The sequence below is a fragment of the Aulonocara sp. 'chitande type north' Nkhata Bay genome, linkage group LG17 (assembly GCF_057382095.1).
Source record: "Aulonocara sp. 'chitande type north' Nkhata Bay isolate Kocher_YH1m ecotype deep benthic linkage group LG17, A_spYH_male_GT1.1, whole genome shotgun sequence".
Taxonomy (NCBI): domain Eukaryota; kingdom Metazoa; phylum Chordata; class Actinopteri; order Cichliformes; family Cichlidae; genus Aulonocara; species Aulonocara sp. 'chitande type north' Nkhata Bay.
Window position 1 is genome coordinate 40,267,013 of NC_141360.1, and position 21,359 is coordinate 40,288,371.

Below are 21,359 nucleotides of genomic sequence, written 5' to 3' on the forward strand. Positions count from 1 at the left end.
GCCAACCACATCCTCTAAATAAGAAAGAGTCACAAACTCAAACTAGTCAAAAACAACAGAGCAGGGGATGGAGACAGAGGGTCAGACCCAGGGGCAGAGATGAGAGCTTTTTCAATAAAAAAAGAAAAAGAAAGACACATAAAACATTAGGTCGTTTATGAGAGGCCTCCAAACAGCCAATTTGTGGAGCATGGCATTAATCTTTTCACGAAACGCTCCAGGAGCAACAAACGCACGCGCAGCTCTCCCGTCCAGTCTGTGGCAGTCACGTAGCAACTGAGAAAAAATGTTCGCAGTAGAAGAAGAAAAGCCGGAAGCGCTGCGGATGTTTTGGAAAACAGTCGGCTCTGGGGTAGGGAAACTGAGCTGTGTAGGAATGTGACGTTTGCTCACATTTGACTTACTTTATGTCCCTGAAACAACGAAAGCGACCTCTTCAGACAGTAAGGACGACATGTAGCGTGTACGGCTGCAGTTTGCTGCTGCTTCTTCTTCGTGTACGAGATTTAACGAGCTAACGGTAACATTTAACTTTAGACTGCTGTGAGTTACGAGTTTAACACTCGGCTTAACGCGGCAATATTTTATAGTATTAGGACGCGTTTAAGAGAGTAAAATGCGTCTTTTAGTTTAGTTTCGTTTTATGTCAGGGTGACGTGTTGCTTTAAATCAAGCTTGATTTTTGTGTTTATATTAACCGGAAACGTTATTTCCTCTTTAACATTGCCTTCCCAGGAAAATGCCTAAAAAGGCCAAAAAGAGAAAGCACAAGAAGTCGTCTTCGTCCTCAAGTGAAGAAGACGAGAGGGTAAGGTTACAGCGTTTGTGTACTGTAGTTGACTTTGCTGCTACATGACATGAATACTGTCCAGTCACAACAATGATTTATTGAACACACGCGTGGGAGATGTATACAGTGTCATCCTCTGCATAGATCTCAACTAGGTAGCACACAGCATACTGTTTTTATATATCAGGGTTCAGCCCCTTCATAAGCATATATCCTAACATGCTTCCTTTATTGACAAGCTTCTGTAAGACTTAAAGAGCTGTCTCAGCTGTCTTACACTTCAGGTGTTTCCCGCTGTGCTGCTCTCTTCATACTCATCTGTGGCACATCCTGAGTACATACTGTACTAACCTTTGCTGAGCAGGCACGTATGCAAGTTACAAGCAGAACGTTTCTTCTAAGGCCCTAAGCTTTGCACGTTCAATAGCTTCTAGGTTAATATGTCACTAATAAAAGCCCTGTTGTATAAAAATATATTTTCCACAATACGTGTGTGTTAGTGAGAGGGATGTAAGAGTGACGCTGGATGAGTTTACATGCCTGGGTTAACCATCCAAATCGAGGGATAACGCACAAGAGAGGTGAAGAGAGAGTGCAGAGAGAGTAAGTTTGAGTAAGAAATAAGATAAATAAAAGTAGTCCAAACTCATTTTGATTTAAAAGCCAAGGAAGCCATAAAAGTGGGTTTTCAAAGGGTTTTGAAAGTGTCCAATGTTGGGGAGGTCCTGATGTGAGGGGCAGTTTGTTCCACAGTTCAGGAGCAGTCACAGCAAAGGCTCGATCTCCTCTGTGCTTTAATCTGGACCTTGGGACAGCTAGGAGCATTTGATCTAACCCTGATGACAGACTGACGCCAGAGTAAAGACTATTACAAAAGTCAAGGCGAGATGAAATGAAGGCATTAAGGAGGGGAGAAAAAATAACTTCACCCAGACTGAGCTCCTGATGGGAGAGCAGTTTGAGAACATGTGTGTGGAGCATGTATTCAACTCGAGAAAGAGAGAGTGCCCTTTCACCTCTTTTTAAGAATAAGTCAACAATCCTGAAGTCGACGCAGGTGACCTTGAGGAAGTAAGATGATGAGGCAGAGCCGTCTTGTAATCTGGGAGAATTTGTTGTTCCAACTTTGGCCCTGAAGCTTCCAGCTGGTGAGGGGAGGCAGCATGAAGATAGTGGGTGTTTGGGTTTGGTTTAGGGCGACGAAAACTGCATCCCAATTCCCAGTGGCACTAGGACAAGACAGGAGGCGTGGCTGGAGGTGCCAGAGTTAAAGGTTCCTAAGATTTTCATCGGAAGGGATAAGAATTGGAACTTCAACATTATGCACTACATACTGTACATTAATGCCACTGTTTTGCACATGTCTCAACTCTGTATATTTTTATATATTTTATTTATTGTTGACTCTATTTAATTTGTAAAATATGTGTATACACACACACACACACACACACACACACGTAGAAAAATATTTAGTATACACATCCAGAAAAATTTTTTTTGCATATACTATTATATATTGTACATATATTTATTAGTTTCAGATTTAGCCATTCGTATATTTTGCCTGTTTATGTTATTGTATTTTGCACAACTCTGTTGCTTGTGAAGCTCGCACACAAGAATTTCACTCGCATGTGCTGTACCAATGTACCTGCACATGTGATGTGACAATAAAAGTGATTTGATTTGATTTGATTTGAATTGGGAAGAGTATATCAGAGAAACGGCTCAGGTTGAGCAGTTTGGAGACAAAATTGGTTTCGACATGTGCAGCATAACTAAGCACTATCATGACAAAAACGTTCAGAATAGGAGTGACAGGGCACTGGAATATTACAAAGTTTTCCTAAAAACAAGAAGTCCCTCATGTAAAAAATATCAAGAAAAAATAAAAATTTCTTTTATTGCTTTTATTTCAGCTGTAGTCTGCCTTAATTGTTGCATTTCACAAAATGTTTCATGTTTTTTATGTTATCAGATATCCAGAGGACAATATGCAAGCAACAGTTACAAAACCGCCAAGAGGAAAGAAGTTTTAAAGAGTCAGAAAAGGTTTGATGGAATTTACATAACCATTTATTTATTTCTGCATTTTTTTAACTGGAAATTAATCGTGTTTTTATATTATTAAAAAAAAAAGTTCTTACAGCATCGTTTCTTTTTATTCTTCAAAATCTAGCTGTAAAAAGGACAAGGAAAAATCCGTTTCTTCTTCTGTTAAAGATGACTCCCAAAGCACCCGGCAGATCAAAAAACCTGTCTACAGACTGGCAAAAACACAAGCAACAGAGCAGAAACCCATTAATAAGGACAGACAATATGCAAAATCCAAACCAGACTTTGTGGCATTCCATGGGGATCATTGCTCCAGTAAAGCAAAGAATTATGTTTCAGGGAAAGATAAAACTGTCACTGGAAGCGACATTGTGGAAAGAGGATACTCAAAACTCAGTGCAGGTGCAGTCCCTCAGAGAACAGAAACGAAGTCTAAAGGTGGGTTCGATGAAAAGTCTTCCCAGAGGAGCCAGTCCAAATTAAACAAGCCTCGAGTGGGTCCCAGTTTAGTTTCTGCTGAAGTGAAAGAACCAAGGCAGGATGTGCAGAAGAGGAACTGCAGAACTGAGGACCCACCGAGGACTGGAAATCACAGCAGGTATATCAAGACCAGCAAACCTACCTCCTCCACCTCTGCTATAGAGATGTGTCAAAAGCATGAAAAAAAGGAGTTAAAGCCCCAAAGAAGTTTCTATAAAGATGATGCAAACACGTCTTCTGCCTCCATCTTAAAGAAGTCTTCCACTTCAGCCAAACACAGTGCCTCGGAAAGCAGCTCAAAGGTAAATTTCACATCAGTGTCCCGTGGTAAAGTTCAGTCATCATCAATTCCAAAGCAAATCCTGGCACATTATCGAGAACCATTAGAATGTTTTATTAGGCTCAGATATAAATACACCATCATCTGCATATAGGGCCACTTCGTGGTCTTCTCCACTTATATGAATACCTTTAATACTTTCTCTCTGTCTTAACCATTGTGCAAGTGGCTCTATATATAAGAAGAGGAGCAGACATTACAAATGCTTATCACTACACTGTTGATCTTCCCTGAGATTACTATATGCCTCCCTTCTTAATAGGCCTCAGAAATGTACTCAAATTGTACTTTTTGTGATGTTAATATCACAACTACCCTCATCAGTCCATTTTTAGAAGACGAGTAGTATGCCCTTTTGTAACCCATTCTTTTCAGCTTCTCACGTTCTGATGCTGCACGTTTTATTTTCGATAATATCTTACTTCTTTAACCAGACTTGAGCCCCTTTTACATTAAATGAGACCATCTTGATGTCCTGCATGATCGTATGGTGAAAATGTGCTAAATGCTTTTCTTTAAACTTGTGCATGGACAGTTTCTCTCCCTCAGAAAAAATAATGAACTCAAACATTGAATAAAAACAGAGATTAGGAAAAATACAATAAAAACAAAAATAGTCCTTCCAAGAAGAAACGAGCCTTCTACACCCTAACAAGTTTGTGTCTAACATCCTGACTCAGGGTCTAATTTTTGAACATAGTTATATATTTTTTAAAAACTCCACAGTTATTACAAATAGAGAGAGAGAAAAGAGAAGTAAGAAGCCGAGTTAACGACTCTACTAAGTAATGTGACCATAACCATGATGTAATATCAGATTTGTAAAACAATCTGAACTCTTCAGTCGTCAGTATCTCTCCTGAACATCCGAAGCTTCTCTGCAGCGGATGCGTTGGCTTTCTTGCGTATGATCAGGCGTCACTCCGGCTTGGTGACCGTGCGCCGTGCGCCAAGCGGACGGCAACTGAATCTCTTCCTGCTGTCGGGTTGCTGTGGGGTTTTCGCGCGGTGATATTCGTTGCGTCTTTTGAAGACCTCATTAGGGTAGTCGTGGTCCGCAAAAATCGTACCCTTCATAGAGCACCTCCTTCTTCTGCCATGCGCTCCAAAGAACATCTTCTTTCGTATGGGAGTCCCCAAACTTCACAATGGATCGGGGCTTTTCGCGGTCAAAGCGCAATGTGCTGTCTGGTCACTGGGAAAGCCCAGCGTGTTTTTCAATTAATTGTCCAAACATGTAATTATGTCGGCCCTTTCTTAATCTTCACATATTCCATATATCCAAAGGTTGTCTCTGCGCGCTGCTTCTAGGCTAGCTTGACGTCCCGTCTCTTATTTAATGACGATGCCGCCTGTAGCGCCGTCTCAGTCTCTTCATTCGTCCCTCTGCCTCTTCCACTCTAGCATCAACTCCTCTTAACTCACGTTTAATATCCGCCTGTTGTTGGTTGTTGTCTTTTCTGAAGTCGCGTAGCTCTTTCAGGATATTCAGGAGGGTGGGCTCAGCTGTATCCATGCCCTCCGTGGCTAACCTTGGGTCAGGAGAGTAGCTCCAATCCACGTGGCTTTTCTGTTTCCTCATCTGTCGGAGTTGTGACTCTCTTACTTCTTGTGACTACCCCCGTTTCCATATTTAAAAGCAGTCTCCACTATTATAAGAAGATTAGCCTCGTTTAAACCATACAGGGACAAAACAAAACAAAGCCTGTCGTTAAGAACCGGAAGTTCTTAACGATTAATTCTAGCTATGCAACGAACCCAAAGTTGCTCAGATCTTAAACCAAGGTTAAAATTTGATGGCAGGCCTTCTGGGTATGGGCAGCTCCCGCAGACACCTGATACCAACACTGACCAGGTAACATCACTCATTTAATGTTGATCCATGCTCAGTCATCTGGACCTAGCGTCTTCAGTGGGAGTCATCCAAGTGACTTCTTCAGTCTCAGCCGACTGCAGGTTTTCCCAACCTTATCAACAGTACATTTCCACAATAAACCAGCCCACCGAATGAACAATCGTTCAGTGGGCTGGTTTCAGTTCATATTGTCCACATGAACAGAATCAGCCTTTTGGGATCACTCATTTAAAACAGTAAGAAAGAACTGAAGGATAGATGTTTGTTTTTAAATGGATGGCTTTTCCACAGATACAGGTGGTTGAAGAGCTGCATCTTGCCCGCTCTGAGAAGAGATTGGAGGTGAATGTCCTGAAGAGCTACGGGGAACTCACCGCTATGGACATAGATTGTCCCGAAGAAGGACCTGCAGGTACGTAAGCGTCGTCTCTTTCCTAAAGACGTCCCAATTTTGTACACTCATCATGTGTTAAATTTTAAATCACACTTTGAGGAGTTTTTGGTTATTGTTTCAAAATTTCAATTAAGTATGTCAACTTTCAACTCACTAATTCAAACATCTGTAAGTGACAAAACTGAAATAAAAGCCCAAACTTTCAACTTGTGGCAGAAGCAATTTAACACATCTAACCCACTCGTAACTTGATCCATGGTTTGACTTTTTTTAATTAATCCTTGTGTGACACATAAAGATTACGATATAAGCATCTGATTTATATATTTTAACATCTGACTTATGGATTTAGTTATTAATCTAACAAAATGGATAACTGATAAGACAACTGAGATGCTCAGCTCAAGTTAGTCTTAAGTAGTTTCTGAAATCGAGTTTCCACAAAACAATTATGTGGAAAGTAATATTATTTTTTGTGTTATTTTATTTATTGTTTTGATCATTTAAAAATAACCAAGAAATTACTTGATTCAATCCAATGTTTTTTTTCTTCACAGGCAGAAACTCGTCTCAGCAGGACCTAATCCTTGTTCTCGACACAAACATTCTCCTCAGTCACCTGGATTATGTGAAAAAGATCCGCTGTCATGGCCTCGGAGGTGTTTCACGCTATAATTTGCTATTAAAGCAGTAACTAATACTAACGGTGTTTTGTAGAATGATTTATAATATTTCATGTTGTTAAGATTTTTTCAGTCATGAGTTAAATGCTTACGTTATCTTCAAGCAGTGTATTTAGCCTTTTATCTTGAAAATTGTCCCCATAGAACAGCGTATTGCATTTTTGCTTTCCCTAACATAACATAATTTAGTTTTTAGACTCTATGATCACGCATCTGCTCCCAAAGAATGATTTCATTCCAGGATCAATACAGTTGCAAGAGAACTGAAGAGAAAATTTTAATTTAAAAAAACGTTATGATCGCTTCCACATTGTCAGATTGTATTTTTATGGATAAACTAATCAGTACTGTCTGCTTGCTCTGTGTTTACTTCATGTTCTGTTAGGCCTGGGCTTCCCCATTATCGTCATCCCCTGGGTGGTGCTTCAGGAGATGGACTCCCTAAAAATGGGAAGAGGCCTGTCAGGCTCCGTGGCCCACCTGGCGACTCCAGCCATCTCTTACATTTACAAGTGTTTGAAGAGCCGGGAACCTCGGCTGTGGGGCCAATCTATGCAGCAGGCCGCAGAGAGCAGCAGTGAGTGGAAACTTTGTCTCTATTACACATCCATTAGCCCATGTGAGAGCTGCCTGATAGGCTGTTGGGTGAATTGTTGACTTGATAAATAAATAAATGTCACCGTCACCCTCAACAACAGCGAGCACATGAAAACCTTCTATCCATTACAAAGGAACGTAACCGTTCCAATGTTACCAGCATGACAAGCAGATCCCACCTGAGATGTTTTCCACGTGCCACAGTGGAGGAGGTGCCCTAACTTCTTCTTGTTGCATGATGAAACTCCACTTGGAACCTTGTTAACATCCAACCATGCAAAATATGATTTTTTTGCCATTTTTCAAGTGGTCTGAAACTTTTGGTCGGGACTGTGTTTTGTCATTGCTTGACTCCTCTGCACAGACACTAGGTGGCACTAATGCTGAACTCTTTCTCACAAATTAGTCACCATAATATACATTGTAAATATCTCAAGGGCACATTGTATCCGTGCATTCATTGCTGTGTCGATATTTTGTTACATTTTAAACAAGATCTGACAAAGGAGATGAGGAAGAAATGTTTTGGGTTTATTTTGGAGCCTCTACACCTTCAGTATCTCTTTTAAAACAGGCATGAATTCTCCATCTTGTGTTTTCATTGTTGAGTCCTCCTGGTGTTTAACAGCGTCATGTCTTGTCCTTCTGTCCCTCTCTCTCTTCCTGTCTGTCTCCCCTTGTATGCAGATGGTCTGACTGCTGAGAATAACGATGACAGAGTGCTGCAGTGCTGCCTGCAGTACCAGAGGCTGTACCCAGAGTGTGCTCTCACCTTATGCACGTGAGTTATCCCTCCTCCCCCCCTACAGTAAACTGCTGCTGCTGCAGAGTGTGTCCTCTGCTGATAATGCACATGCATGTGACTGTGAGTGGGTCCAGCCAGATAGTTCCAGTTGGGATGAGAGAAAGAAAGCGAGGGCCAGACAGCTATTGGCAAAGAATAGATGTGCTGAGCACGGGAATGTGAGTTTAGTTTAGCAACTTATTGGCTCCGATTTTATGACACAGCTATTTTGTTTTGTTTTCATCATTTTGACCTATTTCATGGCGCTGTTTCCTGCTGTAGTCATCGATTGTTTTGCTAAATCAAATTAGCGGGCAGACAGCGCTTCAGTGTCGCACAGTGAATTGATAATGAGTGTGGATGTCTGTGAAAATAAATAGTCTTAATGCCTTATCACTGCCCCCTGATTAAAAACATGCTTCTATTCTGTCATCTTCAGCAATGATAAGAATCTGTGCAGTAAAGCCCTCCTGAGTGGGGTGAAGGCACTCTGCAAGACTGACTTGGAGGCAGAGGTTGGGAGATCCAGACATGGCCTTCAGATCACTGGAGGCATTCAGGCTTCTGTGCCACCGAGCAATAACCCTCAGGTCTTATCACCAACGCTGAGCACGAGGTGCCCACCGGTTCAGCCACATGGTCAAAAGAAAGCGGGCTTTTATGTGGGAGTCCCACACAAAGGTGAGCTGGAGGTTAATGTGTTGCTTCATCATCATGCAGTAGTTAATGGCATATACTATCTATGTACTAGGAATCCCCCGCAACACATGCACTTCCTGTTTTCCTTCCCTCCCTTCTTATATTAACTGTACACAAGAAGTACACAGAGTTAGTATTACAGATGTTCATTTCTAGTCATTTACTCGTATGTGCTCTGTATCTACTGCCTAAAATCACTCAAACATATAAAATACTTGTATGTAACTGATCACAGAAAGCAAGCAGCTCAGTGAAGGAGACGAGGAGAGGACACTAAGGGACCTCAGCGGATGCATTTCTGCATTAGAAGACTGTCTGAGGGAGGTGCTGTCTGACGTTTTGCAAGTGGAGATGAAGGCTGCTTATGATGACCTCTGGCTTGAGGTAAAATAAATAAATATGGGGAATTTCACATCACTGACACTAAAAACACAGGTTCATTAGTTAAATGTTAGGTTGTATCAATATGCTGTTATAATATAAGAAGTTACTTTAGATATGGGTACGGTGATTGATGAGCTCCTCATAAGTGACACGTTCATTCTGTAAATAAAACTGTAATGTAAGTAATTGGTTCATGATATCATTCTTTGCATTAACAGATCGTTTATTTAAAGCCACCGTGGACACTTCAGGATGTCTTACAGTGTATAAAAAAGCACTGGATTGCTGTTTTTGGCCACCTCACCCATCGGAGGAAGGAGCAAACTGTTTTAAAGCTCATCAAATTTTTCAACTCCGGTAAGCACAAATATAGGTGAAAATATACTCTTATATACTCAGTGGTTACGAATAGTGAGTCTGTTATTAGCCTTATTTTGGAGTCTTGTGTGGTGATTTGAAGATTTAACAGGCAGCATTGTTGTGAAGGACATCACGTCTGTTTCTTGGATCTCGCAGGCTTGATAGAATCAGACATTCTAGATGAAAACATGGTGACGACAGTTTCCTAGGAGCTTGTGTCCATATTCCCCTGAGAGTAAACAGCAGAATTTAATGTGTATAAAGGCAAATACTATATAATTATTGTAGCTCTGTAGTCATTTCAATGTTATAAACTGAAGCTTCTGATAGTCAGTTTGCCATATAAGCAATGTTTGAAACTGACGAGCTGATTATTAGCTCATCAGTTATGCAAAAAGTTACATTGTTAGACGATGAAATGTCCAATTTCCGATACTCTGCATTATTTGTATAGAAAACAGTGCTTTCCCTGCACCTTGGCAGAGAGCGGTGGTGAAATACTGAGTCATCCCTCGAATGTAAGCCGTCCACCGTGGGGGTGTGATGTTGTCCGCCCTGCACTGTGCTAGAACCCTAAAGAACTGCGTGCAGAATCAGGTCATTTGCTAAAGTAGGAGACGGAAATGTGGGTCAGAAAGATGCTGAGTCGCCCACTGCAGCACTTCTGGGTCTTACTGCTGGATCCCCTTTGTGTATTCTCACAGTGCTGAATGTGTGTGTGTGTGTGTGTGTGTGTCTCTGTTTCTCATGCTCTGTGTCCACCTGTGTTTAGCTGCCCAATAATTTTTAATCCAGGCAAGAATGTTAATAGATTAAACAGTGTGGTTTTGTCCTTGCTGTGTGTTTTTGTGCGTGTTTGTGTATCCTTGGTTCACATGCTTGATTTCTTGGTACCACGCAGCCTGGCTCTGTGCCAGGAAGCTGAGAGAAGGGCGAGCAGAAGGAGGAAGTGAAGGCTGGATGGACTGTATCTGAGGCTAAGAACAAATCTGGGAGTGGAAAAGTACTGCATGTGATTTTCTGGTATCCCCTAAGAAGGCTGTGTGTGTGTGTGTGTGTGTGTGTGTGTGTGTGTGTGTGTGTGTGTGTGTGTGTGTGTGTGTGTGTGTGTGTGTGTGTGTGTGTGTGTGTGTGTGTGTGTGTGTGTGTTCATATCTTTGTGGAAGTTTAGTATACTTGGGGGGACCAACAGCTGTTATGGAGACCAAAATCCTGGTCCCCAAAATGTGGTTTTAGTGTCAGGGTTGCAATTGGGTTGTGGTCAGGTTTAGGGAAAGCATTATGGTGATTAGATGTTTGTTTTTTAAAAACAGCTGTGTTTGTGAGGACAGACTGTCTTCATACACATCTGTAAGGTAACAATATTCTCACTGTTAGGGCTACAGCTGGAAATGGAAGGATAAGCGTCCTGATAGATGTGTAGCTGTTGCTGTAAAGAATTTACTTTGTTTGTTTCCTTTGCTGTCCATACACAAATGCCAAGTTAGGTAAAGGATTTTTAAAAGAACAAGATAAATAAAGATAAAAAATAATGGAAGATAAATAAATGAGTACAAAATAAGTCAGGGAAGACAAGTGTGGAGATGTTGATGTAGATGGATGTACACGGAGCTTAATGTGCAAAGTGTCTGACATGCAAATTGCAGTTGAGGTAGGTCAGCTGTTCAGGAGTCTGACAGCAGGGGGGAAGAAGGAGCTGTTGAGTCCGGACGTTCTGGGTTTCACACTCCTAAACCTTCGTCTGGAGGGCAGAAGTGTGAACAGTCTGTGTTGGGGGTGTGTGGGGTCTTTGAGGATGGAGGCGACGCTCTGCTCTGCAGAGAGGGCAGCGGAGTCTCTGACTCTGACCTTCATATTTATAGAAAATAATGTGTTTATTGTGTAAAATGTTGACGTGCTGTAAACCTTCTTCTATGTGTGGATGTATGTTTTCTTGCACAGTATGTGCACATGCAAGCTCCCTGTCAGTCTGCGCGTCTATAGGTTTCCACCTGACTATAACAGGAACACAGCAGCTCTGCAGCAGAGCTCACTTTCATAATAGTTCAGTTTTTGTTACGTGACGTAAAACAGAGTTTATTTAGCTTCATTCATTTAGCACATTTTAGTTAGGTGAGATTAACCTTTATGTGCAGTCAGCTGATGGGCAGACTGCATGCATGCGTGCGTGTTTTCTCAGGTGAAACGGTGGAGCGTGAAGCCATCTCAGAGGTCGTTCAAGATGCCAAAGAGCTTGTGAACGCTTTTTCGAGAAGTTCAAAGCGCGTTCCACGAGCAGTCGCTGTACTGGACGACATTTTGAACAAGCTACGACCTCAGGTCAGCTCGAGCGCATTTGAAGACTTAATGGGTTTTTGTGTATGTTGTATCATGGTTGTGTCTGTTTGTGTCACGTATATTGTAAGGGAAGTATTTTTAAAGTCTGATAACGAGCTAAGCATTACCCATTTTCTTATTAAACATAGCAATTTGAGTTTTTTTGTTTGAAACGTATTTTTCGTATTGTTTCTCAGCCAAATCCTCCTACGGGGGGAGAATCTCCCGCCTGCGACGTTGTCATGAATGACGATGACGATAACGGAGACTCTCACCAGGAAGTGTGGGCCGTCTTTGAGAGGATCTGGTCTCACGTGTGTCAACTAAGGTGGGCATGTTTGTTATTGGAGTGTTGGGATTATACTGCAGGTGCCATATTAGGATTACTTACTAGCACATATGCTTGGATTTATTTAAATAACTATGTCACCATCAGTTCAGAAGTTAGCGTATTCTGCAGCAGCACCGTACTATGATGATAGTGTGAGAGCCAAGTGGTTCCAATTGTGGAGGAATTACAAAAAGTGTGATTTTGCCAGGACAAAAACACACTTTGGAGTTTATTTTGAAGTGTGTCTTGTTTTTCTTTCCGTTCTGCCGACCCCCTGAAATCTTTTGCTTTCTGTTTTGTTTTAGCTTGGAGGTGTTCAAAGCTCTGGGCTTTGACCCTCACACCAGGCAGTGCCTTCAGCCAGAGGGAGCTGCTCCACCACCACAGGATGCCTTGGCCTGCTTGCACAAACTGTCCTCCATGGTCTCGCAGCTGCTCCAAGCTTTCAGCAGGTATGTCACGTCAGTTAAAAAAATACCACTGGAGGCCCCTTCCTGTTGCTTCTTTAGATTTTAGGTGTGTGCGTCACAGTCACCGTTTCACAAATCTTACAGGTACATCTGGATCCGTGTCTTTCGGTAACCTCCACAGAGGAGTGTGATCTTGCTTAACCTGTCACGCTTTCCTCATGTTTTCACAGGTGTGTCTCACCTTTGCCTCAACAAGTAGCTTTTCGAAGAAGTCCTTTAAACGGCCACCCCTCTCCTTCCTGTGCGCATGTGTTTTATGCTGTCATTGCTCTTGGGCTTCATTCGGCACCGTAGCGCAGGCTGTAATCTCCGTGACCTTGTAGCTTTGCCTTATCGCCTTTCCCATGACGCAGCAGCCTGTGCTTCAGTGTAGCGGGAAGTTTCTGGTACGAACTCTAAGAAAAATGTCTAGAATGCACTTCTTGTGCCTGCATTGTCAGCGTGTGGTATGTTCACATGTAAGAAGCGTGTTCTTATCGCACTGGGAACGACCCGAGTCAGTCTTTAGTTTGTTCTCACGTTTACATAACACAAATCATCACAGTCGTCTGCAGCGATGCGGCTGCAGTCACGTGCTTTTAATTTGTTTTCCATTCACTCGGTTCCACTCGGAAAATTCAACAACAGCGCTTTTTCACGGAAGACATTTCACGCTGTGCAGTAGGAAGAGCTTGTGGACATAACAAAGTTAAGAATCGCCGATTTCCATTTGACCGCTTCCGTTTCCCAGAGTTGTGACTCGTAGCTCGGTGTCAACCTCGTTAATCCCACCTCGCTTCTGTGCGTGGGACACAAAAAGTGACAATTATTTGTTATCTATTTCCCGGACAGCATTCAGTGTGACATTTGGGTCTCTTTGAGGGAAGGTAACAATAAACCGCTGCCATCCAAAGGTCGAGGTGTCTCCTGATGTTCAGCCTGGTGTCAGATACAAAAACAGTGTAGAAAAGCTTTTGCTCTGGTAGTGACGCGGTGTTTGTGGTGACATAAAACAATCTGCTGTTTTAAAGTATATGAAACTTCTCACAGTGCGATATCCTGAAAGCCCCTCAAACCATTTAACCCTCCGAGCTCGTCTGTTTTTATTGTTTTTGAATGGTGGGACTTCGTTACCAGATATTACATCACGTCTAATATATGATCTGGTGAAGCTGCAGATAACATTGTACAAAAGCCTCCTGACACGTTGTGCCACAGCGGCGTCCTTTTCGAACACTCCGATAATCCTGCTTTCTCTCGAGTTTGCAGCTGCGGCGTCCGTGCGTACCCGTGGGCGTGTGCGAGGCTAATAAGAGCCACTTTAAATAGATAGTAAAGTAAACACACAGTGAATTCATCAGATGGGATACTGTCTGTAAACATCTAAGAAGGACATACCAGAATATGCATAATGGCCGAATAACACGAGTGCTTTCAGTCCAGAGAAAAGCTGGAAACAAAAATGGGAACTTCTGTCACACTGAGTGATATTGCTGTGAATGCATTTCCACATTAGTGTGAAGCATGTCGAGTCAGGTCACGATTAAACAATCTTAAACTTGATGTCTGCCAGCATGACAAATATTATAAATATGAATCACTGCAGGATTTGCATTCCTGTGGATTATTATTAGCAGGAATCTGCGTGTTTGTGTGTAAATCTGCGCCAGTCCGTACGCATGCATGTGTGTATTGGGCTGCACGAACATGGTTGCCTAGGAGACAGCCGGGCTCATTTTCATGTGTTTGAGCAGAGCTATGAGTCATTCCATGCACGCTATCGCGCCGTCTTCCTCTTTTTCATTTTTCTCATTCTGAATACTCTAGATATGGATAATTTAGGACACTGTCATTTCCTATCATTTTCTCCTATTTCCTATCCTTCCACCCTCGTTGCTCTGCTGCCGTTCCTTGCTGTCTTCTTGTTTCTCGCTCTGCATTATCCCCGTGTGCGTCAGAGTAATGCACTTAATGACAGTGCGGGTTTGCATTTTATGCCGATGCACGGTTGTGGATGAATGCGCGGATAATACATGGAACTGCAAACTCATTTTGTCTGGCACAGTTTTAATCTGAGCAAATTCGTGCAATCGCAGAAGAACATTACACACCGGTTAAAACCATCCTCCAAATATTTGGTGGTCGTCTCCCTTTGGCCATAAAATCAGTTCAAACCTGTCAGAGACGAGCGCTGGGCCTTTGGGTTGCGCACACAGTGTTTCTGGGGGGCTTTTTGTGATGGTTCATGAACCCGAGCGTTTGTTTTTCCTTTTGATATTTAGCCTTTATTCAGATATTACTTTGTTGAAATCATGTAACGCGCTGTACAGGTCCAGGGACTCACTGCTGTGTGTGCTTTATAGGCTGCCGTCGTGAAATAGGGGTGTGTGCTGTGGTTTCCTTTCACAGCCATGTGAACGCATGGACGGTTAACTCGTGACACTAAATTGTGACAGCGCTGCTGCCTCTGTGTTAGAGGACAGACTCCAGGGCCCCAACCCTGAGCTGGCTAATCAAAACTGAAACGTATCGATCCCAGTGGGACTTTCTTGTAACAGAGATCAGTTCTAACATTGTGTTTTTCTGTTTTCAGTGTCTTGTTATCAGCTCCCGGCTTAGAAGAAGTCCAGACACTGCTCAGCATCATCAACTCCAACAATGTCAGTGGCATATGACAATTATTGGTACACAATTAGATGCACTGGACTTTGCCATGCTAAGCGCTTCTTAATGTGCTGTTTTCTTTTAGCTCAGATAAACTGCTTTCTGTTTCAGATAGTAACTGAGAATTCCAGGTTAACCGCCAAAAGCCTGCTCGACTGTTTTTCACAGCCGGACTACAGGTAGGGAATATTCATCTACATAACATAACTGTATTTTTATTGTTAAATGTAAATGGCTGCTTTGGAGCTTGGTAAAAGCGTGACGTGGCTGCGCACATACTCAGTGATGCGTGCCATTAGCTACAACTTTCTTCTTACCAGGTATTGTATTCAAGCATGTTCTCGAAATTCTTGCGCTCTTTGTTGCAGCGTGTCCAGGCGAGTAGCTGTTACAATGACTGTGTCATGCCAACATTTCCAAACAGTCGTGCAACTCATTGTTAATATATTTCCTTGGGGAAAAATCTGTTAGCCATACCTTAGCAACCACTAAGCTGCTAGCTTATCGGTGCAGTTAGCGTGTCCTTGTCAGTTGCAGAGCCATAACTACACGCGTCTCACAGGGTGAAGCCTTAACAGGAGATCAGTGTTTAGTAACCCGGCGGCTTCATTTGAATCTTGGAGATGTAGCAGTGCTCCTGTGCAGTCTCATAGAGTAAAAGAAGGGTCACGAGTGAATTGAGTTTTGTGTCACCTCATTAAGCTGCCTTTGGATTCAAGAGCTTATTTTAACCTGAGCTCTATCTCACTGTTATCTGTTGAGATGTAAATTTGAAGTAGGTCGGACTTTCAAGGAGCCTGATGAAGTGCTGAGCAAAGGGCTAAGTTCAGGACTACGCACAGAGCAACCTCTGCCCTCCTTTTATATCGTGTAACGTGACACATGAGCTTTACATTTACGCTTTCTCTGAGATTATCTCATCAATCTTAAATGCCCATCATAAACTGTTATAAAGGGAACATATTATAGGATATAAATGTCATCATTACGTCACAGATTTTGGACCGTTTTTGTCTGCTTGTAACCTTCAACGTGGTTGAGAGTGTTTAAGCTGTGAGGTGTCTTATACACACGTACATTATTTTATCACTATGTCAGATGGATTTATTCAACTTCTGCTTGTATTTTTAAAGTTTTAATAAACAGACTTTAATCTTACGTGAAAACTCAGCCACAGAAACAAGCAGAATCACTACACCTGTCAGTCCATTGTGATGTCAGCTACCATGGAAACAAGCCACAGTTTTACGTATTCAACCGTCAGTTATTTGTTTAACACTGCTGCCTGACTCTCAAAAGGTTTCTCAGATCGTGACATCACTCCAGCCGTCACTGTTATTAGGATTGGTTTTGTTTGTCTTCAGTCTATTGAACATTTATGGATCAGGGGAGGGCCGGTGTCCTGCAGGATCTCACCCTGGGTCAGCACACCTGAATGAGATGATTAGTTCATTAACAGGCCTCTAGAGAACTGCAAGACATGGGGGGGTCATTTAGCCATTTAAATCAGCTGTGTTGGATCAAGGACACGTCTAAAAGCTGCAGGACACCGGCACCGAGTCCTGGAGTTCCCCACCCCTCATATAGATAATAATAATAATAATAACAGGGCTCTAGACTAACTTTTTGCCATGGGCGTACCGGTACGCCTAACTTTAAAAAGTTAGGCGTACCGGCACAAAAGTTAGGCGCACACAAATGTTATAATAATTTATATAATATAATGTGTTTTTCTGGATACACTGTGCTTTTTCAGCATTCAAAGATTGATGACACCGTGTCAGAGCACTGGCTATGAATTTCAGACGGATCAGGCCTTAACTTAACAGAAAAGTTAGCAATAGTTCTTTTCCTATTACAGCTACATCCACTTCTGTCGTGCCTAGGCTGCTCACTAGGGCTGGGTATCATCACTGATTTCTATAATCCATTCGATTCCGGTTTTCAAAGTCCCGATTCGATTCAACTTAGCCTCAGACAGTCAGAAATATTATAATTCTGATCATTTATCAGCACTGACTTCTTCAGAATTGTGAACATCACAGCAGATGCCTTTGTGTGAAAGTAACTGAGAATAAAACACAGAAAAACATGAAGGAGATTTTCCTGGTCTGGCTTTTTATAGCAGATAACCTTAAAAACATTCTACAATGTTCTGCATATAAAGTTTAAATTTCTTCAGTATTGAACAACAGAAAAAATAGGCTTTCTTGTCCGAGGTCATTTAAGTGAAAAAGAAAAAGAAAAGAAAAAGACAGCAGCCACAGCGCTGTAAACAACGGTAGACTGGTGGGTAATAAGCGAATGAATAATACAGAAAACAGATTGGAGATGAGAAACTGTTCTTGAAGTACAGAGAGAGAGAGAGCTAGCAGTGCATGAAGTGTGATTTTAATAGTCGTGGAAGCAAAACAGCAAAATTCATGATGACATTGATCAGATGTGAAGCGCAGTTTGCTGCTTCTTTTGCTGCTGGCTCCGTGGATTTTGGTTGGAGAGACAAAACCTGCAGCTCAGAATCAGCGCAAAAAGACGTAATCACAGCGCGGACCGGACGCATCAGGATCGCTGAGCTCCGACAGCGTGTCCGTCTGCGGGCCGTCGGGTGAGAAAGCCGAGAAAGACAAAGTTGATTCTGATGCGTCGGGTCTGTGTTTACGTCTTTGTGTGGAGTCCGTGTACCTGCTCTCATCTGCTGTTTGGTTGTTGTTGAAATGGTTTTGTGAGCTTTAATCTGAGAATCTGGCGTTTCTGGCAAAACACAGTAATATTTAAAAGTCGATTCAGGATTTAATGAATTGATATCGCTTTATTCAAGCTACTCACCTCCCACTTCCACCTGCACTTTCAACTGGACCACGGCCAATCAGAGAGGTCCCGCCCCTTACTATCTCTGATTGGTTTAGTCCACGATAGGGGCAAAATGTGTGTCTGTTGTTGACCACAGGGAAGGTTGCAGATTTTTTTTTTTTTTTTTTTTTTTTTTTGCTACCCGAACATTTGGTCGCACAGGTGCAACCAAATATTTTTTTTTTTAGTAGCACCACTGAAAAATTTGGTCGCATTTGCGACCAAATTGGTCGCACTCTAGAGCCCTGAATAATAATAATAATAACTTTATTTATAAAGCACTTTCAAACAGTGCTGTACAACTATTTGAAACTACAGAGATAAATAAAATAAAAGCGATACACGGCAATACAAGTAAAAAACAGTAAAAATTTAAAAACTAAAAGCCATAGAATTAAGACGTAAGATAGGGTGAACAAATGTGTCTTCAACTTAGTTTTAAAAACCTCCACACAGCATGCCTGCCTAATATCTTGAGGGAGGTTGTTCCATAGAAACGGGCATGAAAAGAAAAAGCACGCTCTCAGATTTTCTGGCTCTAGGAACCTTTAGAAGGCCAGAGTCCTGAGATCGGAGAGCGAGAGAGGGAGAACATTATATATAATATATACATTAGGTGAATGTGCAGTAGTAGCATGTATGCAGCAAGCAGGTGATTTCTGTACATCATCTGGATGGCTTGGGGATAGAAGCTCCTCTTGAGTCTCTCTGTCCTTGCCCGGAAGATGCGGAACCTTCTACCAGATTGCAGAAGTTGGAACAGTTTGTTGCCAGGATGGGACGGGTCCTTCAGTATCTGCTCTAGTCCGGCATCTCCTGGTGTAGGTGTCCTGAAGCGGGGGGAGAGCAATCCTGCAGCAGCGTTCTGCTGTACGGATCACTCTCTGGAGAGCTTTTTGGTCCTTCACACAGCTGTTCCCAAACCACGATGTGATGTTCTGTGTGAGGATGCTCTCCACAGCGCCTGTATAGAAGATCCTGAGGATCTCTGGAGAGACCCTGAACTTCCTCAGTTGTCGTAGGTGATACAGGCGCTGCCTAGCCTTTTTGGTCTGGACCTGAATGTGGGCAGCCCATGTCAGGTCTGAGGAGATGTGGACACCGAGCTACTTGAAGGATTCGTCTGATTCTGGCTATGTTCCTCAATCTTTGTTATCTCTTTTACACGAGACTCAATTTATGACACTATCATCAATTTTCAAGATGAGATTTTGGGACAAGTGCTGAAATTTTTGAGGCCGAGATGACTCGAGGTTTTTTCGTTTGGTTTTTTTGATGTTTGGTTTTTTTGCTGTCAGAATTGTTGTCTGAAGGCCAACAAGGAGACCCAATGGATTTACTTTACCAAGTGGATCATCACGGCCTTACTGTATTGATCCATTTGATCGACCTTTGTTGTTATTATTTATTTTATTTTATTTTCAGTTGTTACAGACGGGACAGACATGACTGAGGGATAGGAAAGGGAGAAAGAAAGATGAAGGAACAGAAAAACAGAGGGGAAGTGGGACAGTGAGAAAGGAAACTTAAAAAAAAGAAAAAAAACTCCTGGATCACCTGTTGAGAGAGAAAAATGGCTCGTTTTGTGATCTTGCTTATTGTGTCATCAGAGCTGAGAGCATTATCAGATGACTTTCCTGTATTTCAGTGACTCTCTTGCCTGGAATAATCATGTGAAGTCAGATGTTTTATTTAGTGTTTAAAGGCAGCTTGTGCTGTGTCACTTCCCAGAAGAGCTCTGCAGGCACTTGGCAGTCGCATCGTTCTGGCTTTTGTTGCCACAGATCGTCACTGACAGGCTCTTTGTTTTGATCCTAAATGTTTTATTTGTTACATTCGCCGTGAACCAATCTAGGACTTCACTTAGCGAGCGCAGTGTTAAATATTTGATTTCTTTGTTGAGTGCAGTGGTATTATGTCACGAGTTATATAAGGCCTTGGGAGGCGCTGGTTTCAGCTGATAAGATTTTACTGTGTCAGGTTAAATAAAACGTGTTCTGTGTTGCTTATCGTTCTCGATAACATACTTTTTATAACACTATAAAACACATTTAAAAATAATCAGTGATAGGTCTGTTACTCTGCACTGGCACAGAAGCACCAGGAATAAGGGTACTGCTTTCTGTTATGTGATATAGGAATGCCATTGTGTGTTTAGTAAGAAAGGATATTGTGCAAATCGAGCACAGAGCTTGTGGGCAGTCACATGTGCTTCTGAAAGACATCTAGATTTTGAACAAAGAGGCAAATGTTTGGCAGATTTTGAGCTGCTGGTAGCGTGGGAGGATGCAATTGAGGAAGCATTTGAGTGCTAGTTGACCGATGCAGCTAATCCCTAAAGCTAACCAAGGAAGGTAAAAATGGCAGATTATTTTGGGTGAAAGACCGAAACACCCTGTGAAGTTGAGGCACACGACGATGTGTCTCGCTGGTAACGTTTCTGGGCTGCATTTCCTCATAACAGCAATACCTGAAGACCTTCTCCAATTATCAGGGATTGTAACTTCCAGTCCTGTTACTGAATGAATGTGATGTCCTGCGACTCAGCTCAGTTTGCCTTCTGTTGAAATCCACTCAGCTCCAAGAAATATTCAAATCCACACAGCCCTGCTTCTGCTCTTGTTTGAAAACATCTGTTTTGTTTTCATGGAGTCATCGGTCTGATGATGACACCACACCTGGATTATTTTTCACTCGCAGACGTGCCGTCAGGTTGATGCCCGATGGCTTTTAGTGCAGAGCAGCGTGCCTGTTGGTTACCGCAGCTGATAATCGAATGACTCTGTTATCACAGAGTGCTTGTTCACGCATTAGCCACGTCCATGTTTAACTTTCATATCGTTTCTGGCATAATACGCTGACTCACTCGACAGATTTAGCGGTGGCTCCTTCTGGCGTCGTCTCATGTCATGAAATTTACACATTAGTTTTATGTAACTCGGTCACACGGAGCATCCAGAGGGAAACGCCGCTCTGCCGTTTCGTAAGCCTGTGGGGAACAGCACATCGTTCAGCACAAGAAAGCCTCGGGCGTTCCATTAGTTAACTTTCTGTTCATTATACTCGAGTGCTGCTGTGTGTCTGATAAGGCAGATCGGTCTCCTTCAGTAATAGAAGCTTTTATTTCGCCCTCTCGTGCCTGATGTTAGTGAAATATGAATCTTTGTTTTCATGTGTTGCATTAATTTGTGTTGCATTAATTTGATCAGTAATTAGAATTCTTTGTCCGCATCACAGTGACAAAGAAAGATTTCTCTGTGCTTGTTGGCAGGACCGGTGAGGGGAAAAGGGAAACATGGATATAAATGCAACCATTTTCGTCTTT

General features: G+C 42.3%; 1 protein-coding gene across 6 annotated transcripts in view; it reads left to right on the top strand.

Annotated features, from left to right (window-relative positions):
• Window positions 1–21,359, top strand: part of swt1 (SWT1 RNA endoribonuclease homolog) — a 26,661-nt gene continuing 5,302 nt past the window's right edge. Inside the window, exons 1-16 of one of the 6 annotated variants that reach the window (XM_086269756.1) lie at window positions 1–463; window positions 736–808; window positions 2,772–2,845; window positions 2,973–3,630; window positions 5,815–5,935; window positions 6,475–6,576; window positions 6,986–7,177; window positions 7,885–7,978; window positions 8,421–8,662; window positions 8,916–9,064; window positions 9,283–9,421; window positions 11,604–11,743; window positions 11,938–12,068; window positions 12,377–12,523; window positions 15,114–15,180; window positions 15,296–15,363. In XM_086269756.1, the coding sequence (XP_086125882.1) occupies window positions 408–463; window positions 736–808; window positions 2,772–2,845; window positions 2,973–3,630; window positions 5,815–5,935; window positions 6,475–6,576; window positions 6,986–7,177; window positions 7,885–7,978; window positions 8,421–8,662; window positions 8,916–9,064; window positions 9,283–9,421; window positions 11,604–11,743; window positions 11,938–12,068; window positions 12,377–12,523; window positions 15,114–15,180; window positions 15,296–15,363 (2,453 nt within the window). In that variant the 5' untranslated portion in view covers window positions 1–407. Of the gene's footprint in view, window positions 544–735; window positions 809–2,771; window positions 2,846–2,972; window positions 3,631–5,814; window positions 5,936–6,474; window positions 6,577–6,985; window positions 7,178–7,884; window positions 7,979–8,420; window positions 8,663–8,915; window positions 9,065–9,282; window positions 9,422–11,603; window positions 11,744–11,937; window positions 12,069–12,376; window positions 12,524–15,113; window positions 15,181–15,295; window positions 15,364–21,359 lie in introns of all 6 variants that reach the window. The other 5 variants (XM_086269758.1, XM_086269759.1, XM_086269757.1 and 2 more) reach the window with 5 other exon arrangements.